At 65.2% G+C, this 21,498-nt stretch overlaps 2 protein-coding genes across 10 annotated transcripts in view; one reads left to right on the forward strand and one right to left on the reverse strand.

Annotated features, from left to right (window-relative positions):
* Window positions 1-792, forward strand: part of NOC2L (NOC2 like nucleolar associated transcriptional repressor) — a 12,800-nt gene extending 12,008 nt beyond the window's left edge. For both annotated transcript variants that reach the window (XM_082463844.1, XM_082463845.1), the window contains exon 19: window positions 170-792. In XM_082463844.1, the coding sequence (XP_082319970.1) occupies window positions 170-276 (107 nt within the window). In that variant the 3' untranslated portion in view covers window positions 277-792. The remainder of the gene's footprint in view (window positions 1-169) is intronic.
* SAMD11 (sterile alpha motif domain containing 11) lies at window positions 401-20,512 on the reverse strand. Of its 8 annotated transcripts, none has more exons than XM_082463865.1 (14): window positions 19,593-20,512; window positions 18,409-18,500; window positions 15,212-15,390; window positions 13,830-13,880; window positions 9,367-9,491; window positions 6,180-6,269; window positions 5,869-5,979; window positions 3,974-4,136; window positions 2,911-3,026; window positions 2,614-2,692; window positions 2,011-2,525; window positions 1,682-1,806; window positions 1,256-1,366; window positions 401-1,140 (listed from the first exon to the last, which is right to left on the reverse strand). In XM_082463865.1, the coding sequence occupies exons 1-14, from the start codon at window positions 20,107-20,109 to the stop codon at window positions 895-897; spliced, it is 2,520 nt and encodes an 839-aa protein (XP_082319991.1). In that variant the 5' UTR covers window positions 20,110-20,512; the 3' UTR covers window positions 401-894. The 8 variants fall into 8 exon arrangements, with proteins under 8 accessions (XP_082319991.1, XP_082319990.1, XP_082319995.1 ...); XM_082463864.1 differs by having other exon boundaries at window positions 5,869-6,003; XM_082463869.1 differs by lacking the exon at window positions 19,593-20,512 and adding an exon at window positions 19,335-19,551 and having other exon boundaries at window positions 5,869-6,003.
* Between the last annotated feature and the right edge of the window lie 986 nt (window positions 20,513-21,498).

The raw sequence follows: 21,498 nt of genomic DNA on the forward strand, positions 1-21,498 counted from the left end.
CCGCCCCCGGGGATGCTGGGCCAGCTGCGCCATCCCCGCTGGCTGTGGCCTCAAGCAACAGCAGCAGCGATAAATTAATTAGTGCTGTGATTAATTAGTGATGAGTAACCTCCCAGGCTGGCTTTTTCCTGATAAAGCAGAATTTATGTTCTGTGTGCTCTCCCTGCAGATGGAAGCCCAGACACAGAGGCAGGGCCGGACCCCCAGGAGCCTTGGCAGCTGGCCCAGGGGCCGGAGGACGAGCTGCAGGATCTAGAGCTCTCCGAGGACGACTGAGGGCTGCCCGCCTGGAGCCTCGTGGGCGCTGCTGTGTGGTGTTCCCACCTCACCAGGCAGTCAGGTGTGCTGCTTCCTGGCTGCGGCTGAGCCAAGGTCCTGGGGTCCGTGCCCACGCGGGGCGTAGATGGTGGATAGGGCTTTATTTTTACAACATAAGAGACCGGAAAGGACCAAGTGCTGTTCCAAGTCTTGGAGCGGCGGCCGTGGGGACATAAACCACCGTGGGGCTGGCCTCCTGCCGCAGCTTATGGTGGCGGGTGAAACGCACCTACCCCACGAAGGAGGCTGACCTTGAGCAGGGCTCTGCCGTGGGCACGGCCGACGCTGCAGGGCCTGGGGTGCGCCTGCGCCTCCTCCGTCTCTGGTTTGTCTGCAGCCGCCCAGGGTGCAGCACCCCCACCCCGGGCCTGGGTTCGGTCCCCGCGCTGTCTGCACCGGGCTCTGCAGGCACCCCCAGAGAGTCTTTGGAAACTCATTCTTTTCCTCTTAAATCATGTGTTTTCCTTTTAAAAATTGTGTTTTTGCATCCAAAACCGAAAGGAGGATAAGCTGTGGGGTCGGGGGCCTTTGCCGGGGAGCAGCCGGCAGTGAAGGATGGGGGTGTCTGACACCAGCTTAGCACAGAGGCTGCGAGGGGTCCGCGGGCCCTGGGAGCAGAGCCATGGTTCCGTTCTCCTGCTTGGGTGAGGCTCGGCCGGCAGGGGGTTGCGCGCCCCCGTACGGGGAGGGGGCCGGTGCTGGGGACAGGGGCTGCTCCCCTGAGTTGAGCTCCCTCTCGGGAGCCCGCAGTGTCGGTGGCTGCAGCGGCAGAGCCACGGGGAAGCTGGCCATGTAGAAGACTCGGCCCAGGCGCTTGGCCACCTGTGGAGAGACGGGCCTGGATGGGGCCTGCGGGCCTGCTACCCTGCAGCCCCACGCAGAGCCTCAGTGCTGCCCCCCTGCTGTCTGGAGACTGCTGCCCCCAGTAGGCGCTCACCTGGGCCCGGATCTTGAGAGCAGGCCCCAGCTTCAGCCCCATGGTGGTCAGGAGATGTTCCTCTGTCAGCAGGGGCAGGGTCTCCCCGTCAATCCCCTGTTCTCTGAAGACCTGGAGGTGGGGGGCACAGTGTCAGGGCGTGAGTGCTGGGGCTGTGCGTCCTGGGGTGGCCTCAGAGCTTTCCAGAGAAAGCAGAGCCCAGAGGAGCTGCCGGTGCAGCTTGCAGGGAAAAGCGTCAAATGGAAGGAAAGTCTCCTCTGTGCTGGGCGCATGTCCCACCTTGGAGGCGGAAACACTGACAATGTGTGTGGGGGGGGGTGCACCAGTGCCCCCACCCCCGCAGTCTTTGAGAAGGGGAAATCTGGGGTGGGAAGCAGCGCTGAGTAGTGGGGGCTGCTCAGAACCATCCTGGGTGGGGCCCCTCACCGGTGCATATTCTCCACAGCCGGACAGGCCGCCCACAAAGCTGCAGACATCATCCACTGTCCACTTGCTGACATCCTCGGGCGCTGTGGCCTCCTCGCCATCCATGAAGAGGCCCCCCATGGCGCCTGGGTTGGGGGTAGTGTTATTAGGACTTTGGCCAGCTCTTTCCTATGCTCCCACCCCTGTCTGCTGATCTTTGCCCGCCCTAATTTTTCAGAAATGTTGGACTGATGACTGAAGGGGGTTTTTGTCCCTGTGGACGCCCTCCCTGAGACCCTGGGTGGGGGACGGGGACTGGAGGACGCTAGAGGCATGGCGGGGGTGCCCACCTGTGTGGAAGTAGGGGCTGACAGTGTAGGGCAGGCCCAGGGGCAGTGGAGGGGGCAGCATGGACCCTGAGGCAAGCCCCTTCCCCTCAGAGCTGGCCCCTCCAGCTGGGGCCTGGCCTGGGATGGGGCCCTGGCCCCCAGCAGCCGCCGCCTCGGGGTCCTCTCCGTCTGAGTCCTTGAGGGGCTCATCTTCAGAGCTGTCTTGTGCCCAGAGCCCAACCCCTGTGATCTCCTTGGGCTCACTGGGCCGGGCTGCGGCAGGGCTGGGGCCCCCCTTCCGAGGAGCTCGGCGGGCAGGCTCCCGGGGCGGGGTGGGAGGGCCGGGGCCCGGGGGTCCCTGGGGAGGCAGGGCCAGCAGCGGCGCGGAGCTGTGTCTCAGCACCAGCATGGCCCCGCGCCGCTGCAGCTCCTCGGCACCGTCGGGTGGGCGCAGGGCGGCCTCGGGTGCCAGCAGCTGCGGCCGGTGGGCGCTCTCCAGCTCCTTCTGGCGCAGCAGCTCTGCTGACATCTCCAGCCTGGCCGTGGAGACAGACCGCAGAGTATCAGCCAGCTCGGCAGTGACACTTCCCGCCCCGCCGCCCCACCCCCGGCTGAAGCACCTACCGGGCCAGGTTCTGCTTCCGCAGAAGCTCCTGCTGCCGGGCGAGCATCTCCGCCTGGGCAGGGGGCAGGAAGCCATAGCCTGGTGGGAAGGGGACAGACCACGAGGCCAGGTGGCCGAGTGGTCCAGGACCACCCAAGCCCGCCCTGGTCTGTCCTTGGCTTCAATAGGGGAAGGGGCGGGTTCGCCGGGAGCACTGATGGACACGCGGTCTGTGACAGATGAACCCGGATGGCCCCGCACCAACAGCCCCCCCCCCACCTCCGGGGGACAGAATCGCTCACCAGCCTACTCCTCACCTGGGGTCTGGCACAGGGCCGAGGGCACCCCCAAGAAGGGGGGCCTGAGGTGGGGGCCCAGGGCGATGTGGGGGGCATTCTGCGGCGACAGCAAGGGGGGCGGCTGCGACAACTCCCTGTGGACGGCAGAGTGGTGAGCCGCGCGCGCCGCAGGCTCGGGGGCCCCCTCCCCGCACGCCCCCTTCTTCCCGGAACTGCCGCCCCCCGCCCCCGCGGCCCCCCGCTCCGGCCGCCTCTGCTAATTGCCGGCCCTGCGGGCGGTCGATGTGCGCCCGCCATGGCTCAGGTCGCCTCCGCCCCCGCTGGCGGCGCCAATTAATCTCGGCGGCGGCGCGGAGGCGCTGGCCCGGCGGGCGGCGGCGACTGTGGCGGTAATTACCGCGCTGGGGCCCCCGCCCCCGCGGCCCCTGCCCCTAGCCAACCCTACGCGGACGCGGCGCAATTAGCCGCGGTCCGGGAGGCGGCGGCTGCAGCGAACAACTCCCGGCGCGAGGGGCGGCCTCCCGGCGCGAGGGGCGGGGAGCCTCCGAAGTCCTTCCGCCCCCGCCCCCTCCTGGGGTCTCCCGGCCCCTACAACCCCCGGAGGCCTCGTCTGTGCTGCCAGCGGCTCCGGTGTCTGAATCGGTGCTGCTGGGGGGCTCTCCCCGCCCCCAGCTCTCCTCCGACTTCGGGGTTCCCAGACCTCGCACTGCTCCCCCTCATCTGCCTCAAGCCCCCTCACCTACCTGCTGGGGGAGCAAAGCCCTCAGCTGTCTCGGGCACCTGGATTCAGCGGGCCCCACAGTTGCTCCGTGGAAACACACCCCACCCAGAGGGATGGTCACCCCCACACATTCTACCCCAGAAACGTTCTGGGCCTCTGCCTGGCTGCCACCAACCGAGGCCCGAGCACAGTGCCCGGTTCACTCAGGACCCTGCTGCTGTACAGCGGCCAAGGGGAGGTGCGGGCTGTGGACCTCGCGTGCAGAAACCAGGTGATACAGGTCTGCCAACCGCAGCTCTGTAGCCCCGAAACAAGCACAGGGAATGTAGGGGTCTCGCTGAAATGCAGGCACCCCGATACCTCTCTGAGAAGGACGGGGCACCAGCTGGGGCGGTGCCGTCTCGGTGCTGAGCCAGGCCCTGCTTCCGACGCTGACCTGCTGTGGATGAGGGCAGGTGGACTTCCAGGCCGCTGGGGCTCCTCACAGCTGCCGCTGCCACCTCCTGCCGGACCCTCAGGAGATCTGAGGAGGGGCAGGCACCAGCAGTGACCCAGAGGCCAGCCCCCACCAGGCCCTCATGTCTCCCACACCCTGTGGTACACTGGCCAAGGACACGCAGACCCGGCGCACATTCTCCCCCCGACCCTGCTGGTTCGTCACCGAGACAGAAAGACGAGCAGAGGCCATAGGGCAGGGCTGACACCAGACATCCCAGCGCAAGGCCCGCTGGTGGCACCCACCGCTCTTGGGAGGGGGGGTCAGGTGAGCATTTGTAAGGGATATGGGGATGTCAGGAACAAAAAAGTGGTTGGGATGGAGAGAGGGAAAGGTCCCACGCAGGGGAGTCTGGTGGTGCAGGAACCAGAGTTGAGATTGCCGAGAGCAAGGCTGCAGGGCCCGTGACGGGAGGGGTCGTGCAAAGGCCCCAGAGTGAGGGCAGTGGGACCTGTCCAGGAGTTGGGGCGGGGCTCCAACCCCCTCCTAGGTAACACCCGGGCCCACTGTGCGGTCTACGCACTCTGCTCCCCACCCCTGGCCCTCTGTCCTGCTCAGGGCCGGACCTCAGAGTCCCCCCCCGCAGCTCCCCCACTGTGCAGGCTCCGCCGCCACCGCCTGTTTATAAATTAATTACCCGAAAAGCGGAGGTGGGTCCTGCCCGGGGCCGGGTGCCAGGCCGCAGAGCCCAGCCGGCGCGGCCGCCCGCATCGATCCCGGCAGGGCCCCGCGCTCCCGCCCGCCCGCGGCCTGGGTTATTTACCGTCGGCTCCGGGCGGGGGCGGGGGCGGGGGCGGGGGCGGCGGGCGGGGGCCTGATTGACAGCCCGACTCCGCGCCGCTCCCCGCGGCCATCGCCCCTCCCCGCGCAGGCCAGCGGAGCCGGCCCCAGGCAGGGCAGGGAAAGCAATTAAAAAGAAGATTTTTAAATTATTAACATTTGGTGAATTATTCAGGCTCTCGGTGCCTGACTGCCCTGGGGGACAGTGCCTGTGTAAGGAGAGGAAATCCGGCCCGTTTTCCCAGCACCCTCTCACCCAGTTCCAGCCAGAAAAGGCAAGCGCCCGGCCCCAGCCCCCGGACTGGGGTCTGCAAAGCCCGGGTGCAGCTGGACAGGGTGCCGGACTGTGCCCTCGCGGTGGTAGGGGGGCTTCCAAGCGTCCTGTCTGGGAGCTGGGCGGGATGGGCATGGCGCCTCTGGCCGGAGCTCCTCCTGACCACCAGTGAAGGCTGTGAAGGCCGGGCGACCAAACCTGAACCGTCGCCCATCCTGCTTCTGGACGGACGTCCACAGTGGACGTTCAGGGGCTGCCTGCTGCCCTGCTCTTGGCCTCCCCGAGGAGGGGTACGGTGCCGTCCAGACCAGGGGCCACGGGGACCTGCATGTGCTGGGCCTGGGGAAACCCCCACCTCCCACTCTCGCGTGGGCTCCCCTGAGACTCAGCTTGCTCATCTGTGAAATGACAGCGGCCATTCGAGGCCCGGCTGGGAGAGTCCGTGGGAGACCTGTTGGTGGGGGACTCCCCCAGATCTACCCAAACAAGCGGCTGCGTTGGGCAGAGGGAGGAGGAGGTGGGCCTCATTGCCCACCTACAAGGGCTTTCGAGGTTTGAGGGGCCAAAAGACCTGCATCCAATCCCAGCCTTGGTGTCAGCAGCCAAAGACCCCAGGGCCTCTTTTCAGGGTGAGCAGAGACCTCTCAGGACAGGGCGAGCCCAGCGCACGTGGTGGCCTCTCATGCGTGGGGAGGGGCGACATACCGTGGCCGGGGAGGCCCAGGTGGTAGAGACGCTGAGGGTCCTCAAAGGTGCCGGCCTCACTCAGGGCGGACACCAGCCGGCGGTAATGATCCTCGGGGGCCATGCCGGGCCCTAGTTCCGGAAGCAACAGACCCTCTGTGTTGGGCAAGCACAGGAGAGGGGTCTTCCCCTTCAGATACAGCCGAGGGGGAGAGGCAGGGGCTCCCCTCTTAGAACCTGCTGCTGTGCTGACCCTGCCCTGCAGAGGGTCCAGGCTGTCCCCCTTCCTCTCCAGTGCCTGTGCCCCCACCCCCCAGGGGTCGGGCTCACACCTTGAGGGGACTTGCTTCGGGCCTTCTTCTCCAAAGGGCAGTCACTGCTGATGTGGGGGGAGCGACCCAGCCTCTTGCCCAACAGGTCACCTGGGAGAGGGCAGAGTGAACCCCACCTTGCCTCTCAGGGCTCGTAGGGGCCAGGGCGGGAACAGCTCAGGGCCACCCCAATACCGGCCTCAGTCCCGGCCCAGCTCCAGCTCAGCCCGGAACCACACCCCTCATTCCTCGGGGGTGCCTGTGGGTCCTGGCCAGGTTAAAGCTGTGCTCAGCCCGGGGTCCCTCATGCGGGGCTGGGACGGGGCGAGGGCCTGGGACGGTCCAGACCCTGGGCTCTGGACTGTGTGGGCGTAGATACAATGGGAGATTTCATAGCTACGACCTCAGGTAGCAACTCGGGACCCCACAGGTGCCATGCTGCCCGCACCAGCCAGACTAGTCTCCTCTGCAGAATAAGGAGCCCTCCTCAGCACCCTGATTTGACTGGAAACCAACCTCTCCTTCTAGGATAGGGGTGAGGACCGGCAGTGCAGGGTCCCATGCCAGGGTACCCCAACCTCTTCCTAGAGGCCACAGGCCCTGGCACACCTGCCACATCCATTCTTCCTGGGCCCCTGCCCCCAGGCCACACCCCTCACTGCCCCCAGAAAGCCCGAGCCACCACCCTGGCCTGGCCTGTCACACACATGCCCACCTGCCCAGCTGGGCTAAGCCCCCAAGGGCACCCCAAGCAGCCTCACCCACTGCGTACAGCCCCTCACGTGGCCCAGGCCCCGCCCCCGCCCCATCCTGAAGTCCTCTCTCAGGTCCCACATCCAAACCATGCTCATCCATCCCCGGGCACCAGCTCCCCTCCCTCCCAGCCCCTGCACCCAGACGCCAAGCTCCCTCCGAGCCGAAGTCCTGGGAGGTCTCTGCGGAAAAGCTCAGCGATGGTCTCGGGCTCCTGGACCCACCACAGTTACCTACCCTAACCCACCACGGTGCTGGCCTCCCGTCCAGACCCCGTGCTCCTGGCCCCCTCTCCATCCTCACGGGGCTCTGGGTGGGTGGGTGGGTGAGGGGCCACCCCATCTACGGCCCAGGCCCGCCATGACACCTTGGCAAGGGGAGCTCCCGAGAAGCCCGGGCCTTCAGCTCCAGAGCCTAATTCCTTTTCCTTATTCCCTTAATCTGTCATTTTTATCAGGTGGGGAAGTGCGGCGGCAGCAGAGTGCCGATCAATCTCCACTTTACAGCTGACAGAATGGTGCTAATAACTTATTGATCTCGGCTACCTCCTGCCACTGGCCAGGGCCCAGTGGCCTAGCCCCAGGCCTTGCCCAGAGAGGGACGAGGACGAGGTCCCCACCGCCCAGACGAAGGGTCCTACCTCAGTGACCTAGCAGGATGGGTGGGGGTTGCTCAACCAGCACAAGGCCCCTCAGGACGCCAAAGGGTCTCCGGCCAGCAGGGCTGCAGCGTCCAGCTGTGCCAGGCGGGAAGGTGGGTCTGGGCTGGGTCCACACCTGCTGCCCACACCCCACCCTGTACGCACGCCTCCTGGACCCCGAGAACGACCCAGGGCTCTCAGCTCCCTGCGATCTGTTTCCCATTTTCCACACTGGGGGCGGGGCTCCTCTCTGCCTGGGAGAAGTGCTGGGGAGCACCTCCCTGTGGGGGGGACCCACGGTGAGAACCAGGCCCGTGGCCGCAGGGGGCTCCTGCCGTGGGGGTCTGGGGCTCACCGGGCCCTCGTGAGGCCACATCTACTCACAGACGCACCCGGGGCAGCCAGAAGCAGACACACACACAGTCACCAGATGTCTGCAGGGCCGCCCCAAGCCCTCTCCTCCTGCCCCCTCCTGCCCAGGTGGAAACAGGACTGACATGTGCTCCTGGGGAGGAGGAGGTGAGGATGGGCGAAGGCCTCCACCCAGGGGCCGGCAGGAAGGTGTGGAAGCCGGTGAGAAGCAGAGTCCCAAGAAGAGGGCAGGACTCGGACGAAACCTGGACACAGGACACACGTGGTGCTTCATGCAGACCACGCGGGAGCCCTGAAGTGCTCATATGCGGGCCCTGCACCTGAGCATGAAGAGAGTGAGGGCACCCTGATACACGCGGGTCACAAGGGTGTGAGTGGATACCCAGGCCTCTGGCCGGGCGCAGGGCGCACACGCGCCCTCAGGCCGCGCACCATGAGGAGGCCTCCACGTGCGCAGGCAGCAGGGGGCCTGGCGGCTCAGAGTATCTCAGTCACCGTGGGGCTCCGGAGGCTTGCCCGATCGATGGAGCAATTAGATTTCATCAGCCGCCTGCTCGGCGCCCCCAGCTCGGCTCCAGAAGCAGCACCCCCCAGAGGCCTACCTAGGCACAGGCACACCTGGAGGCCCTGATGGGGGTACTCAGGTGTCCCAGGACGGTGGACCATCCCCTGCCCAGCCTTCCTGAGAGCTGCAGCCACTGCTGGGAACTTCCTGGGTTTGCCCTGGTCCATAGGGCAGCAAGGGACCCCTGCCACCTCCTCTCAGCACCCCCCCCACCTTCAGCCACAGCTCAGCTGTGCCCCACTCTCTGCAGTGGTGCCTCGTGGGTCCCCAAGTTGTCCCTCCCTCTGAGATCCCGCTGTCACCAGGAGCCGCACCCCCTCAGGGACAGAGCTCCTGGGCCAGCACCCCCCTGCCCCACCCCTGCAGAGGTCCAGGCCCCAGCCCCCCTTCTCTCAGGGCGTGGTCCCCTTCCCTCCTGGGGCCCCTTGCTCTGTGGGGTCGGTGGGTACTCCGTGCGTGCAGAGCGTGTCCCTGCCCGTCCAGGAGCCACTCCCAGGCGTGCACCTCTGAGCCTCTGTGAGGCCTGCCCTCCCTGACTGTCCTGCCTCCACCTGCCCCTGGGGCCTCGGCCACCCCACGCCCACCCCAGCAGCAGCCACGGCGGAGCCACCGCCTCCGCCTTCTGTCTGCCCGCTGCCCGGCTGGCCGGGATTAACACAATTACCATCACACAGAGCCCCGGGGGACAGCCGGCCTCGCAGCCTCCCGCCTCCTCCGCTGGCCTCCCTGGCTGCCCGCCAAGGCTGCTGGGGGTGGCGGCGGCATCCAGAGCCGATGAGCAGAGTCGCAGGGAGGGCTGTGGGGCGGCCGTCCTCACGCGGAGCTGCCATGGCCCTGGCAGCCCCGTCCTCACCCCCCGCCCTGCCCTGGCTCCTCACCTGCGGCTCCCAGGCCAACCTCCACGCCGCCTCTCTGGAATTCACAGCGGCTCTGATGCTCGGGCATAACGAGGTGGCGGCTGCGATGCACGCTGGAGATGAGGGTGGGAAGGTCGCCGTCCTGGCTGCAGCGAAGCAGACGGGGAAGGTGAGACCCCGTGGGGCTCCTGACTGAGCTTGCGTGTGCACGCCGTGAGCACCTCCATTCCCTGGCGGCTGTGGGCTCGCACCCTGACCTACGCAGGCCCCACCTGGGCCCACCAGGACCTGCCAAGTGTCTGCTGGACGTGGAGGCCTCGCCCTCAGACCCCGCTGCTGCTCCCAGGGAGGGTCTGTCTGGAGTGCAGGGCTGGCCCCGTCCTGCAGTGCTCTCTCCAGAGAGACCGGCCACGGTGTCCCTACCTCCTGCCTTGGGGGGCCTGCTCCTGGGGTGCAGGCTGCCAGAGAGGCCCAGCACTTACTCCTGTGCACGTGCTAAACTTGCAACACCCACGGACTCTCGATTTCTTCAAATAAGGAAACCGAGGTTGAGACCAAAGTCTGCAGCCAATGAGGTGTGCGCATGTCCAGGGACACACATGGGCGCACGCACACTCACACAGGCCTGCAGACACACACAGACACAGACGCGCACCGTGGTCCCCAGTGTGCCCGTGCTCAGGACACTCTGTTCTCTCCAGGGCTCCCCGCCAAGAACCTTGGGATGAACACAAATTTAACTTTGTTCCCTCATTTCTCTTCCTGTCAAATCAGCTCAATGCCTGTATCACAGAACCCCAGAGAAAAGAGGGAGGGAATGGTCCCCCAACCCATTTGCTCTTGGGGCTCTGAGAGCATCTCCCTTAGCACAGGGAAGGGCCACTCACCACCTTGCAGATGCAGCCAGGAGTGGCAGGAAGTTGGGATACGACAGAAGAGCAGGGAGGGACCCCAGTGCACCCTGTGACATGCCAGCACTCCCTCCCCAGCACCCTCGCTCCCCAGCCCACCTGTAATGGAGCAGCCTCCTGTCTGGGCCACTGCAAGGGGGGGCCTCCACTGAATGACCTGGGAACCAACCCTAAACCTCATTAAATAGCCCCCAGCACCCCCTCCCCCAGCCTGGGTGGCTGGGGCAGGCTAATCCAGAGATGGCCCCTAAGCAGATCAGTTTCAGCTCCAAAGCCTCCGGGGCTGGGCTCCAGAGCCTCCGGGAGACCCTGACGCAGACTCTCTCCCACCCCCAACCCCCTTCCCCTGGAGGCGAGAAGGCCCCCCCATGCAAACAAGAGGGCAGGTGGGGTGGGAATAAGGACTTTATGGGATTAATTGGCAGCAATTCTCACCCCCTCTATCATCCTCATCGATGCGGGGGTGGGGGGTGGGGGGTGGGGTGGTGGTGGAAGAGAGAAGTGCTGTCCTCAGCACCAGGGAGGGGGCGGCGGGTGCCTAGTGGCAGGGCTGCTGCTGCCACGGAGTTCTCCCTTGAGGGGACCCCCTTCTGGTGTCCCTAGGACTCCTGCAGGAGGTGGACCGACTCCCCAGAGACTGAGTCGGGTCAGGCCCCATCAGTTTGCGCCCCGTGAATCCTCAGCCGAGTGCCCCACGCAGGGACTGGGTCTGCCCCCCTCACCACCACCGTGGCCAACAGTTCTTTCACGCGGTGGTCATTCAGGCACTCGGGGGGTGCTGCAGCCCCATGGAGGTGATGCCTACTGAGAACCAGGGCATGGTCCACCCAGCAAACCCCTGCTCCCTGCCTTGACGGTTTGCCCCATGGGCCCCAAGACAGCCTGGCTGGCCCGGCCCCAGAAAACCTGTGTGGTCACTCCGTCATTCACTTTACATAAAGCCTGGTGTCATTCACGCCAGGCTTTATATAAAGAGCTGTGAAGAAATTCTGTACACGCCAGACTGAATACGTGTGACCCCTCAGACCCCATCTCCCCACGAGGGGCCCCTCGGGCTCCTCCAGTGCCTGCTACACTGTCCAGTCCTCGGCCAGCTCAGGGGCCTCAGGAGGGCCTGCTGCCCAGGATGCACGGGGCCTGGGGGGGAGCTCCAAGCAGGCAGGTGGTTCACTGCAGTCATGCAGACAGAGGGACGGGGATGAATGGACCGACGGATGGAACTGATGGACAGACAGACAGACGAAGATCGATGGATGAAGTCAGATGACCAGACAGACGGAGATGGACAGACAGACACAGACAGGCGCTACTGGACCGACAGAAAGGATGGCAACAGCAGACAAACAGATGGACAGAGCCTGAAGTACAGACAGCAGACGAGAGACAGAAAGACACATGGACAGGGCCAAAAGGAGCCAGGAAGAGACAAAGACAGAGCCGGGGTGGGGGCAGTGTGAGGCTGCTGGGCCCTGTGCTTGCCCGGCCCTCCCTGGCCAGACGCCGGGGTGTGCAGTGGGGGACTGGGGGTGCAGATGGGCTGTAAGTCCTCTTGGCTGAGCCCCTCCGTCTCCCCTCTGGTGAAGTCCAGGAAATCAGCCCAGCTGCTCTGAGTGCCTGTGCCAGGCCGAAGGCGCGCCCTCACCCTGGGGCCTGGCCGCTCGCTAGGGGCTCCCTGCGTCTGCACGCCTGGGCCCTCTCCCACATCCCACGGCCAGGTGGGGTGAACGGGGGGCCACAGGCAGGGGAGGAGCAGCCTGGGATTTCCCTACAGGCTCCGCTGACAAGTTTATCATGTAGCTTCCCAAGTAAAAGGCTCATAAAATGTCATCAATGTTCGTGACGGTTCATAAAAATGATCAGTTGAGTGGGCAACTTCAAAATGAGGTGGAGATAAGTTTAAAGACGTTTTCATTGTAATTTGGCTCCAGGATCCAGACGTTCTCAGAAATGTAAATAATAACACATCTGGGACTTCCCTGTTGGCGCAGTGGTTAAGAATCCGCCTGCCAACGCGGGAGACATGGGTTCGAGCCCTGGTCCGGGAAGGTCCCACATGCCGCGGAGCAACTAAGCCCGTGCACCACAACTACTGAGCCTGCGCTCTAGAGCCCGCGAGCCACAACTACCGAGCCCGCGTGCCTAGAGCCCGTGCTCTGCAACGAGACGCCACCGCAATGAGAAATCCGTGTACCACAACAAAGAGTAGCCCCCGCTCGCCGCAACTAGAGAAAGCCCACGCGCAGCAACGAAGACCCAACGCAAAAAATAAATAAATAAATAATAATAACACATCTGGCACAAAGCCAGGCAGCAAGTGGGGCCACTCAGTGCTGGACGCCCACTGCCTGCTCGGTTGGGCCCTTCCTGTGCCTTCCCTGGAAGCGCTGGGCCAAGACTTGACCCCACTGACCAGACACCACAGGCACCACAGCCTGGGCTCTGCCCACAGACTGCCCACCCCTGCCCTTCTGAAACAGGGAACTTGGGTCTCCCCAACACCCCCCAACCTCCTCATCAGGTCCCCTCTTTTTTTTTTTTTTTTTTAAAAGACAGAAGGAGTCTGGCTCCCGGAAGACAGCTCTGAACTCCAAACCGGGCACCATCCATCCCCACTTCTTCTTTTTTTTTTTTTTTAATTTATTTATTTATTATTTATGGGTGTGTTGGGTCTTCGTTTCCATGCGAGGGCTCTCTCCAGCTGCGGCAAGCGGGGGCCACTCCTCATCGCGGCCTCTCCTGCTGCGGAGCACAGGCTCCAGACGCACAGACTCAGTAGTTGTGGCTCACGGGCCCAGCCGCTCCGCGGCATATGGGATCCTCCCAGACCAGGGCTCGAACCCGTGTCCCCTGCATTGGCAGGCAGACTCCCAACCACTGCGCCACCAGGGAAGCCCAGGTCCCCTCATTTTTATCTCCTTACTACATCTTGGATTGGCAGCCCCCTCAGCCTCTCTGCTTTCACCATACCTGGATCACCATGGACTGGAGCAAACCCCCAACCTGCTGGGCAGGGCCTCCAGCAGGACCTTGTCAAAACATACAGTGGTTACTCCCCTGCTCAAGAACTTTCAGTGGCTCCCCACTGCCTGAAGGACAGTGCCAACAGTCCCAGCATCTAAGGCCCTTTAGCATCCAGTTGAGCCAGGCCTACCAGCTTCCCCTCCTCCCTTCCCACATTCCCTTCCCTCATTCCTCCATGTCTTTGCAGACATCCCCTTTCCCTAGTGAACTCCTATGCATCCTTCAAGACCCCACTCACACATCACCATTCTCACACCCCAGTGGGTCTCTGGGAGGGTGGGAGGGGCTGGTCACGGCCTTAGCTCTGGGCAGATGGGTTTCAATGTGCGAGGGGGAGCGCACTTTGGCTTCAGGGTTGGGCAGTCCAGCACCCACGGCCGTGCTGCTGTCACAGCCTAGGCACAAGTCAACAGACAGACGACGGACTAAGGAGAGGAGGAGCGGAGGGAGGCTGGAGAGACTTAGAAGCAGACCCAGGGGACGTGGAGCAACAAGGCTCTGTCCTGCCCATGCCCAGCATGTGGGGGCAGCCTGGCCCGGGCCCGGCCCTACCTGCAGGACGTCTCTCGGAAGGAGATGTTCACATCCCAGTGGGTGTGGACTCTGCAAAGAGAGAAGCAGAGGGTCAGTGTGGCCTCCAGGGCTCGGCATGGGGACAGCAGGACGTGTGTGTGGCACGCCCTGTGTCTGCCCTGGAGCGCCAGCCTCAAGGGAGCTGGGCCGGCTCAAAGCACCCTCAACAGGCCGGCGGCTGCCGCCGGGACAGGCCTGCGGGGCAGGAGCCAGCTCCTGGCCTCACCAGACAGAGGAATCGGAAGCGCAGAACTGAGAGCCCGAGTCTCTGCTGCTTGTTGCAGTGGAACCAGAGCAGCCCCCATGCTGTGCTGGGGGTGGGGCTGCGGCTTCCTCTGCACGTGTCGCTCGTGTGACTGAACCCAAATTCCTAGTTGCTAGAGCTGCTCCGGGCAGGGAATGAGCCCCGCGGCCACTGCCGGCTCCAGTGGTGGCCCCTGGGTCCCAGCTGCTGCCAACCTGCCTCCTGAAAGTGACCATCACGCAGCAGAGGCAGGAGAGGTCGAGAAAGGAGATAGCTCTGCCCTGTGCCCGCACTCTCATCACAGCACTACCCCTGAGAAGGCCCTCGGGCTGACAGAGGGCAGTGGGAGGCCCACGTGGTGCTTCACCTTAGCACGGGTGGGAGTGGGGGCTGGCGGGGGGGTGTGTCTCAGGTGGCCCGGACGGTTAGGGTTAGGGTAGGAGAAATTGGAACATGTTAGAAGACCAAGCAGGAAGAGAAAGGGCCTAAAGTTCTGGGAATGCACAAGACGTGCTGGACAGACAGATGATGGATGGACAGATGGATGGATGGATGGAAAAACAGGTGAGTGGACAGGGGGTGGGGGGCCTCTGTCAGGAGGGGAGAAGGTGGGAGGTCAGGAAGGGTGGCCCCAAGCCTGGGAGGGTCAGTAAGGAGCCAAGGGAGCGGCCACTCCAGTGAGAGCGAGCGTGAGGTCCGCCCAGCTCCCCCTTCCCCGCTGGCTGTGGTGCCACCAGACCCTCCTCCTAGAGACTTCTCCCTTCCTCACACCCAGTGGCTCCGTGCCTCCTCGCCCACGGCCCTCCCTGGCCTGCTCTGGCCGTGACTACTGGTGACCACCGGTGCCGGCTCCCCAGCGATGCCACCGAGTCCTGGCCCGACACTCGGCCCCCAGGCGGGGGCAAGCCATCCTGCGGCATGTCCCCGGGGGTCCAGGTTCTGTTTCAGCCGTGACAGCTATCAGCGTCCACGGAGACACAACAATCTAAACCGGGGCCCTATCCCCAGGGCAAAGGCCCCCCACCCGAAGCCTGATGTGGCCTTCAGCTGCCTGGAGACCCCAGTTCTGATGTCCCCATTCTGCCCGCGTGCCCTCCCACCCTGGCCCTTGAAGCACCTTCTTTTCATGATACGGACATGCGGGTCGTTCTCCTGCTTCAAGCCCAGCCGCTGCCCACAGGCCGGGCCACTCCTGTCACTGTCACCACTGGCTGAGAAGCTTGGGGTCAGCTCCTTCTTCAGGACGCGGGCAGGGGGCAAGGCAACTGTCCTCTTGTCCGCCAGCCGCCCCCGGTTCTGGACAGGGAGGGGGGAGAGGAAGGTTAGGCCAAATCGGGTCGCCCAGCTTCCTGGGTGCCTACAGAAGAGGGGCCTCCAGCCTCCAGGACCGTCACAAGCGGCCAGAGGCCAAGACAAGAGCAGCGAGGCAAGGCCTCCACCAGGAACCCCTCCAGAGACTGCCTTCCACTCCACCCTGGGGGGCTGGGGTGTGGGCAGTGCCTTGTCGGGACTCCACACTCAGCCCAGGCCCCTCCACAGGCACTTGCCTGCTGGAGACCAACGCGGCTTTCCCAGCTCCAGGGAGCCCCGAGGGGCTGCGAGTACCCGCGGGACGCCAGGGCCCCTCCCTCCTGTTGCCAGGACAACGTGTCCCCGCCACACGCAGGGGCCTGGGGAAGAAGGTGTCCAGGGGGCTCTCGCCCCTCCCCGCACAGCGTCGCCCTGGATCTGAAGGGCAGCTATCCTCCAGAGGAGAGGTTCTCTTCAGACCCAGACCACCCACCTCCAGACACACGGCCCACCCCAGCCCCAGATTTGGGCAGTGCCCCTGACAGGGTCTGGGAGCCACAGTCTCTGCCACACCTGCCCTCACACAACCACCCAGGAGGCCCCCCGTGGTCGGCTCTGCAACACACACTCAGCAAGATGGAATGGGCAGCCCTGGGGACGGGTGGCGTGGTGGGCGGCGCTGGGGATGGGTGGTGTGGTGGGCGGCGCTGGGGACGGGTGGCGTGGAGGCGGCAGGAGCCGGGGTAGGCCTGCAAGACGAGGGGGCTCGCCCTGTGCTTGTAAGACCCTGGCCTTGGCTTGGTGCTACACCAGCGACAGCAGAGCTCGGGCCAGGCGGGATGGCGGGAGGGGGGTGACTGCCCATCTGGGCCCCCTGCCTCTTCAGGCCAGGCTCTGGGGGAGGGTTCCCAACAGCCCTGGCCTGTCAGGCGCGTGCTCAGCTGCAAGTCCCCTCAGCTGTGCCCTCCTCTAGCCTGCTGTAGCCCAAGCAAAAGGACCTCCTCTCCTGCCTTTCCGCTCTAATTAAACTATTCTCTTACAAAAAAAGTAAATGTATTTCTCTCTGCTTCTCCTCTGGGGGACAAGGAAGATGAGAGGGAAACAGAGCAGTAAGACTGCCACCTGGGGTGAGGCCAGACCAGCTAGGGTGGCCTGGGATGGCTCCAGTGGCGGGGGGGTTGCTGAGGAAGAGGGACCAGGATGGGCAGCCCTGCTGACCCCGGCCAAGGACAGGGGACACACGTGCCTCCCACGCACACCCGAGACCTCAGCTGCTCGCCCCTGCTCAGTGCACAAATTTAAGAACTGGGTGCTAAGCCCCTGCCCCAGCCAAGCCCTGGCTCCTCAGCCAGCAAGGGGGGGTGTGTGGAGGCCGGCTGCGTGACCCCTGCACCGTGTGCACACCCATATTCTGTGACCATGAAGTGTGCACATACCTGTGGACCTGGCCATGGGGAGTAGGGGAAAACAGTCTCTCTGTGGAAAAGGTGGGGCCTGGAAAGACAAGGGGGTCCATGAAGCTCCTTCCTTCCTAAGGAAGGGGTGCAGGGATGGGCCTGGGAGGCACCAGGCTCAGAAGAGGCAGGCCCAGGTCTGAGCCATCCCTCATGCAGGGCAGGGACCTGGGAGCCCCTGACAGGTAGGCAGCCCTGCCAAGCAATGTCCTAGAGGGGACTGATGCTGTGCTCAGGCCACCTGCCCACCCCCCTCCTGTGGGAGACCTTCAAAAGGGGATGATGGGAGAGGCAGGGCTCCTCCCACCCGAACAGAAAACCCAGACCAGCCTGGAGAGTGTCCTCTTGGGCACCAGCTGCTTGAGAAGGGGAGCGAGAGCTCAGCCTCCTGCCCCAGGCAGGTATGGTGGCAGCAGGCGAAGGGGGGCTGCCTGTGTACATGCTCTGTCTGGGGGACTCTGTGGGCGGGCATGCCTGTGAGTATGGCGAGCTCATGCCAGACAGTGTGTGGGGTGGGCACGTGGGGAGGTTCAGCTGTGTCCTCTTCCCCTGCACAACTTGTGTGTCTTTACAGGACTGTGTGTGGCTTCCCAGCTTGCCCACCCCCAGGGCCCACGAGGAATCCAGGACATCCCCTCCCCCACCCTACCGCCAGTCCAAAGTAAACAAGCTGAAGGCGGCCTGCAGGGTCCTCTCAGGCCTTCCTGGCAGAGGGGGGCTACTGAATGGTGCCAGGAGCCATGGCCCTAATGGGCTCTCCCCCAGGAGCTCAAACTTTCCCCCTCAAGGCGAAATTTCCTTTTCAGGTCCACCCTCCAACCACTGCTGCCTGGCGGGCATGCGATGGGGAAGGCAGTGCTGCAGGGGCAGGCACAGGCCCCATCTCTCTTGCTCCCCTAGACTAATGAGGGGTCAAGAGACGTCTACACTGGGTTAGAGGCCACACACCAGCTCCCAGCTGCAGTCCTCTTGACACCCAAGGCCCACACTGCACCTCCTGTGCCCCCAGCCGGGTTGTATCCTCAGACACTCCTGGACATCTAGAACCTTGCCCTGTAGGGCTCCAACCCTGGGCACCCAGAGATGCACGTCACTCACATCCAAGCCTGTGGCCACCCCAGAATGTACATCCAGGCCAGACAACACTGTCACACTGTCACATCCCAGAACAAGCATTCCCTTAGGACCGGTCCCTCTCCCAGGCTGGGCCAGCTGACATGGTGACCCCCTCCCGACCTGTGACAAGGCAAAGTCCCCAAGCCCCAGTCAGGTGACACTGTCCAGGGAGGAATCCTTCACACCGTGGGCTGTCCCCGGGACCTCAGGAGAAGCAGCTCCCAGACTCCCAAGGAGAGGTTCCAGGATAGGCAGGACCCTGCCCTGCATCAAGGGAGCGAGGGCTCTTGTGCCCCGGGATTCCCACCCAAAGCCATCTCCTCTGTTAGTCCCTGGGGGCTCCCTCCTGCCCATCGGCAGGGTCGAGGTTAGGACTGATCCTAGAAAATACAGGCACAAGCTCCGTAGCGGAGAAACAAGACCCCGAAGCCCCAGCTTTTCTCCCGCATCTCACCACCGGGGAGGATATTCGACAGCCGGGACAGTCGCAGATCGGAGGATGCACCTGCAGGATCCCCTTGGACATAAGCGTCTTCAGACTTTTCCCTGCGAGGAGAGCCGAGGCAGGACCAGTGAGGCAGCGGGGCGGGCACAGGTGGGGCCGGGCACGCGGGCACGCTTCCGGGGCGCTGTCAGGGTCAAGGCCAGGTTCTCTCCCACCACGACTATGAACACCCGCCTCCGACCAACTTCCGAACCCACCGCCAGGCCTCGCCGCTCACCCCACCCTCGCGGACGCCGCGGGGATCTGCAGAGCTCAGAAACTCAAGATCCGGCGAGCGCCCTCCCCTGACGAAGGGCGGCTTTCTCCCCCAACCCTGCGCCACTCCTTCCGCGCTCCACCCTCTCCAAGCCGGTCCGCCGGAACCCGGAGCTGGGCGGAGGAGGGTCGGGCCCGGCGCAGGTGAGCGGCGCGGTCAGGACACGGGACTGCGCTTGACCTCGTGGAGCCGCGAGCCCCAAAGTCGACGAGCGTGACTGGGTCCCTAACTTTCTAACCACCCCCCACCCCCGGCCTGGCGCTCACCCCCCCTCCCCCACCGCATGCCCGCTCTGGCGCCCGCACGTCGCGCCCTCGGAGCCAGACTCCTGCGTGAGCCCCAGCGGCTGCTCCCAGCCCCGCCGCCGCTCGGCTCCGCGCGCGCTCCCGCCCCGACGCGCGCCCCCGCGCCCCCCACCTGCCTGCGCCACCCCTGCACCTTGCCGTTCGCTTTACCAGCGCGCGTCCGCACCCGGCCGCACGTGTGCCCCTCCACTCCCGCCAGAACCGGTGGCTCCTCGACCCCGTAGGGGAGTATCCCGCCCAGTCGGCCTCCCGCCCGCTCTCCGGAGTTCCCGTAAACTTCCCCGGAGCCTCAGGCCCAGGAATCCCGCAAAGACCTTCCGGACGGAAGGAGCCGCCGGCTCGTGCGGCCAGCGCTGGGGGGACCGCGGAGGCCGAGGGCGCTCTGCCCGGGTCCACAAGGCGACCGTGCTTGGGGGGAGGGGGCGTCTCTGCGGTGGCCCCGGAGTCGCAGCGCCCTCTCTAGGCAGAGATGGAGTCTCCCAGGTGGCAGGACGAGGGGGGTCCGGACCCACGGGTCCTCGGGGAGCAGAGGGGAGGGACCGGAGAGGCCCGCGCCCCCACGGCGGCCGCACCTTTGTGGCGGATGCTGCGCTTCCAGTCCTTGGCCGTCTCGCGGCCGCTGACGAACTGGAACTCGTTGGGTGTGAGCCACTCGCCGCGGTGGCGGATGGACGGACCCTTGCTGCCCTGGCAGAGTTTGCGCACGTAGAGCAGCGCGCGGTTGGCGCCGCACTCCACCTCGATGCACGGCTCGCCGTTGTCCAGCAGCGGCTGGAAATCCGGTGCCGCGGCCGCAGTGGCCGAGAAGCGCTCGAGGGCCAGAGGGTCTCTGGGCAGGTGGAGGTGCGGGGCGGCCTCGTGCAGGCTCAGGTAGGCGCGCGGGGCGCGGAGCGGCGGGGCCAAGAGCGCCTCGTAGCCCGCGGTCGCGGCTGTTAGCGAGGCGGCCGGGGGCAGGGCGGCCGCGGCGGGCAGTGGCGCCAGGTAGCCGGGCAGCGGCGGCAGTGGCAGCGCGGCCAGGGTCGGGTGGAAGGTGGCCAGAGCCAGGGCGAGGTCTTCGCGGCCGGGTAGCTCCTTCTTGACCGCCGGCATGGTGGGTAGGTGGTCCTGCAGCCTGGCTCTCCGCAGCCGGCCCAACTAGTTCCGGCCCGGGCTGGAGTTGAGTCTCGAGGGCTGGGGCCTGGGAGGCTCCTGGCCGCGCACCCGTCCTCGCCGCTACTGCGCCCCAGCCGGGCCACCTCGGACCGCTGCCCGGCCGGCTGGCGGGGCCTCTGCTGCCTGAGACATGGTGCTGCCGGAGCTGTATCGATCCCCGATCGACCTGCCCAGCGCCGCAGCTCCAGGACCCTGGGGCTCCACAGGGCGCTGGGCCACCTGCGCCCGCGCCCCCCGGGGCGGCCCCGCGCCCGGCTTGCTGCTGCGCCCGCCGGGCCGAGCCGGGCAGTGAGGAGTTGTGGAGCCTCCGGCCGCGTGCCCTGCCCCGCCCCGCCGGAGGGTCCCAGGCCCCCGCCCCGCCGTCCCAGCCGCGCACCCGCGTACTCCAGCGCGCGCCCGCCCGGCGGGGACTTGGGAGACTCGCGCCGCCGCCGCCGCCGCCGCCGCCACAACTTGGCCCATTTAAACGGCCCCGGCGCGGCGGGCGGGCGGCATGGGCTCCAGCAGGGGGTGCGTGACGGCCGACTGGGCTCACGCGGGGCACCCGACGGGCCCCGGCTGCACCCTCTGCCCTATTCCCGAGTGGGAGAGAACAGGAGGAAAGGAGACTGGTGTGTGTGTGTGGGGGGGGGGTGGTGGTGCGGGGGACGGATGCCAGCGAGACGCGGCGCGCATGGACCGCGCCGATGCTGAGGGAGTCACTGTTTGGGCGCCCCAGCCGGAGTCCTGGACTGCACGTGGGGCAGGGGCTGGCTCCTTGCGAAGGAGCGGATCCGGGATCGGAATCTCCGCTTGCCTGGCGGGTGTGTGTGAGCCGGCAGCTCTGGGTAGGTGGTGGGCATCAGTGGGGAGGGCATGCGTGGTCTCCTCTGCTCTACAGGGTGTGCGCTGTGTGGCCTCGGCAAAGGTGTTGGGGAGGGTTCGTGGTCTGTGAATAACAACGATAACAGTTCCATCAACCATTGCCCCCTCACCATACACTTCACACAACTTAGTTCACCTGATCATCCCAACACGAGTTTTCCTTTATTATCCCCATTTTACGGATGAGGAAGGTGAGATACAAAGAGGCCAAGTAACTGTACTGACGTTTCAAATCCAGGCTGTCTGCCTCCACGACAAACAGTATCTGAGCCATAGGATGGGGCAAGAAAGTGGGCTAGATCCAATCTGGGTGAGGGGTGGGGGACGTGGGGAGGAGGAGGGGCAGCTGAATGGGGGGTTGTGCACCTGAGCATATTGCTGTTCCTTGCCATGTGCAAGTCTGGGGACGAGGGACCTACGCATCCACGTCCCCCTCCGTGCCTTGGGGGGAGCAGGTCAGCT

Source organism: Balaenoptera physalus, assembly GCF_965194825.1.
Source record: "Balaenoptera physalus genome assembly, chromosome: 1".
Taxonomy (NCBI): domain Eukaryota; kingdom Metazoa; phylum Chordata; class Mammalia; order Artiodactyla; family Balaenopteridae; genus Balaenoptera; species Balaenoptera physalus.

Excerpts from the sequence above, each read along its gene's own strand:
- SAMD11 (XM_082463864.1), bottom strand. The coding sequence starts at position 20,109 with ATGCCGGCGGTCAAGAAGGAGCTACCCGGCCGCGAAGACCTCGCCCTG. Across the intron at positions 6,270-9,366 it reads GGTTGGCCTGGGAGCCGCAG|GTGACCTGTTGGGCAAGAGG; the intron begins GTGAGGAGCCAG and ends GCCCTCTCCCAG. Across the intron at positions 1,807-2,010 it reads CAGCCCCTACTTCCACACAG|GCGCCATGGGGGGCCTCTTC; the intron begins GTGGGCACCCCC and ends CCCCCAACCCAG.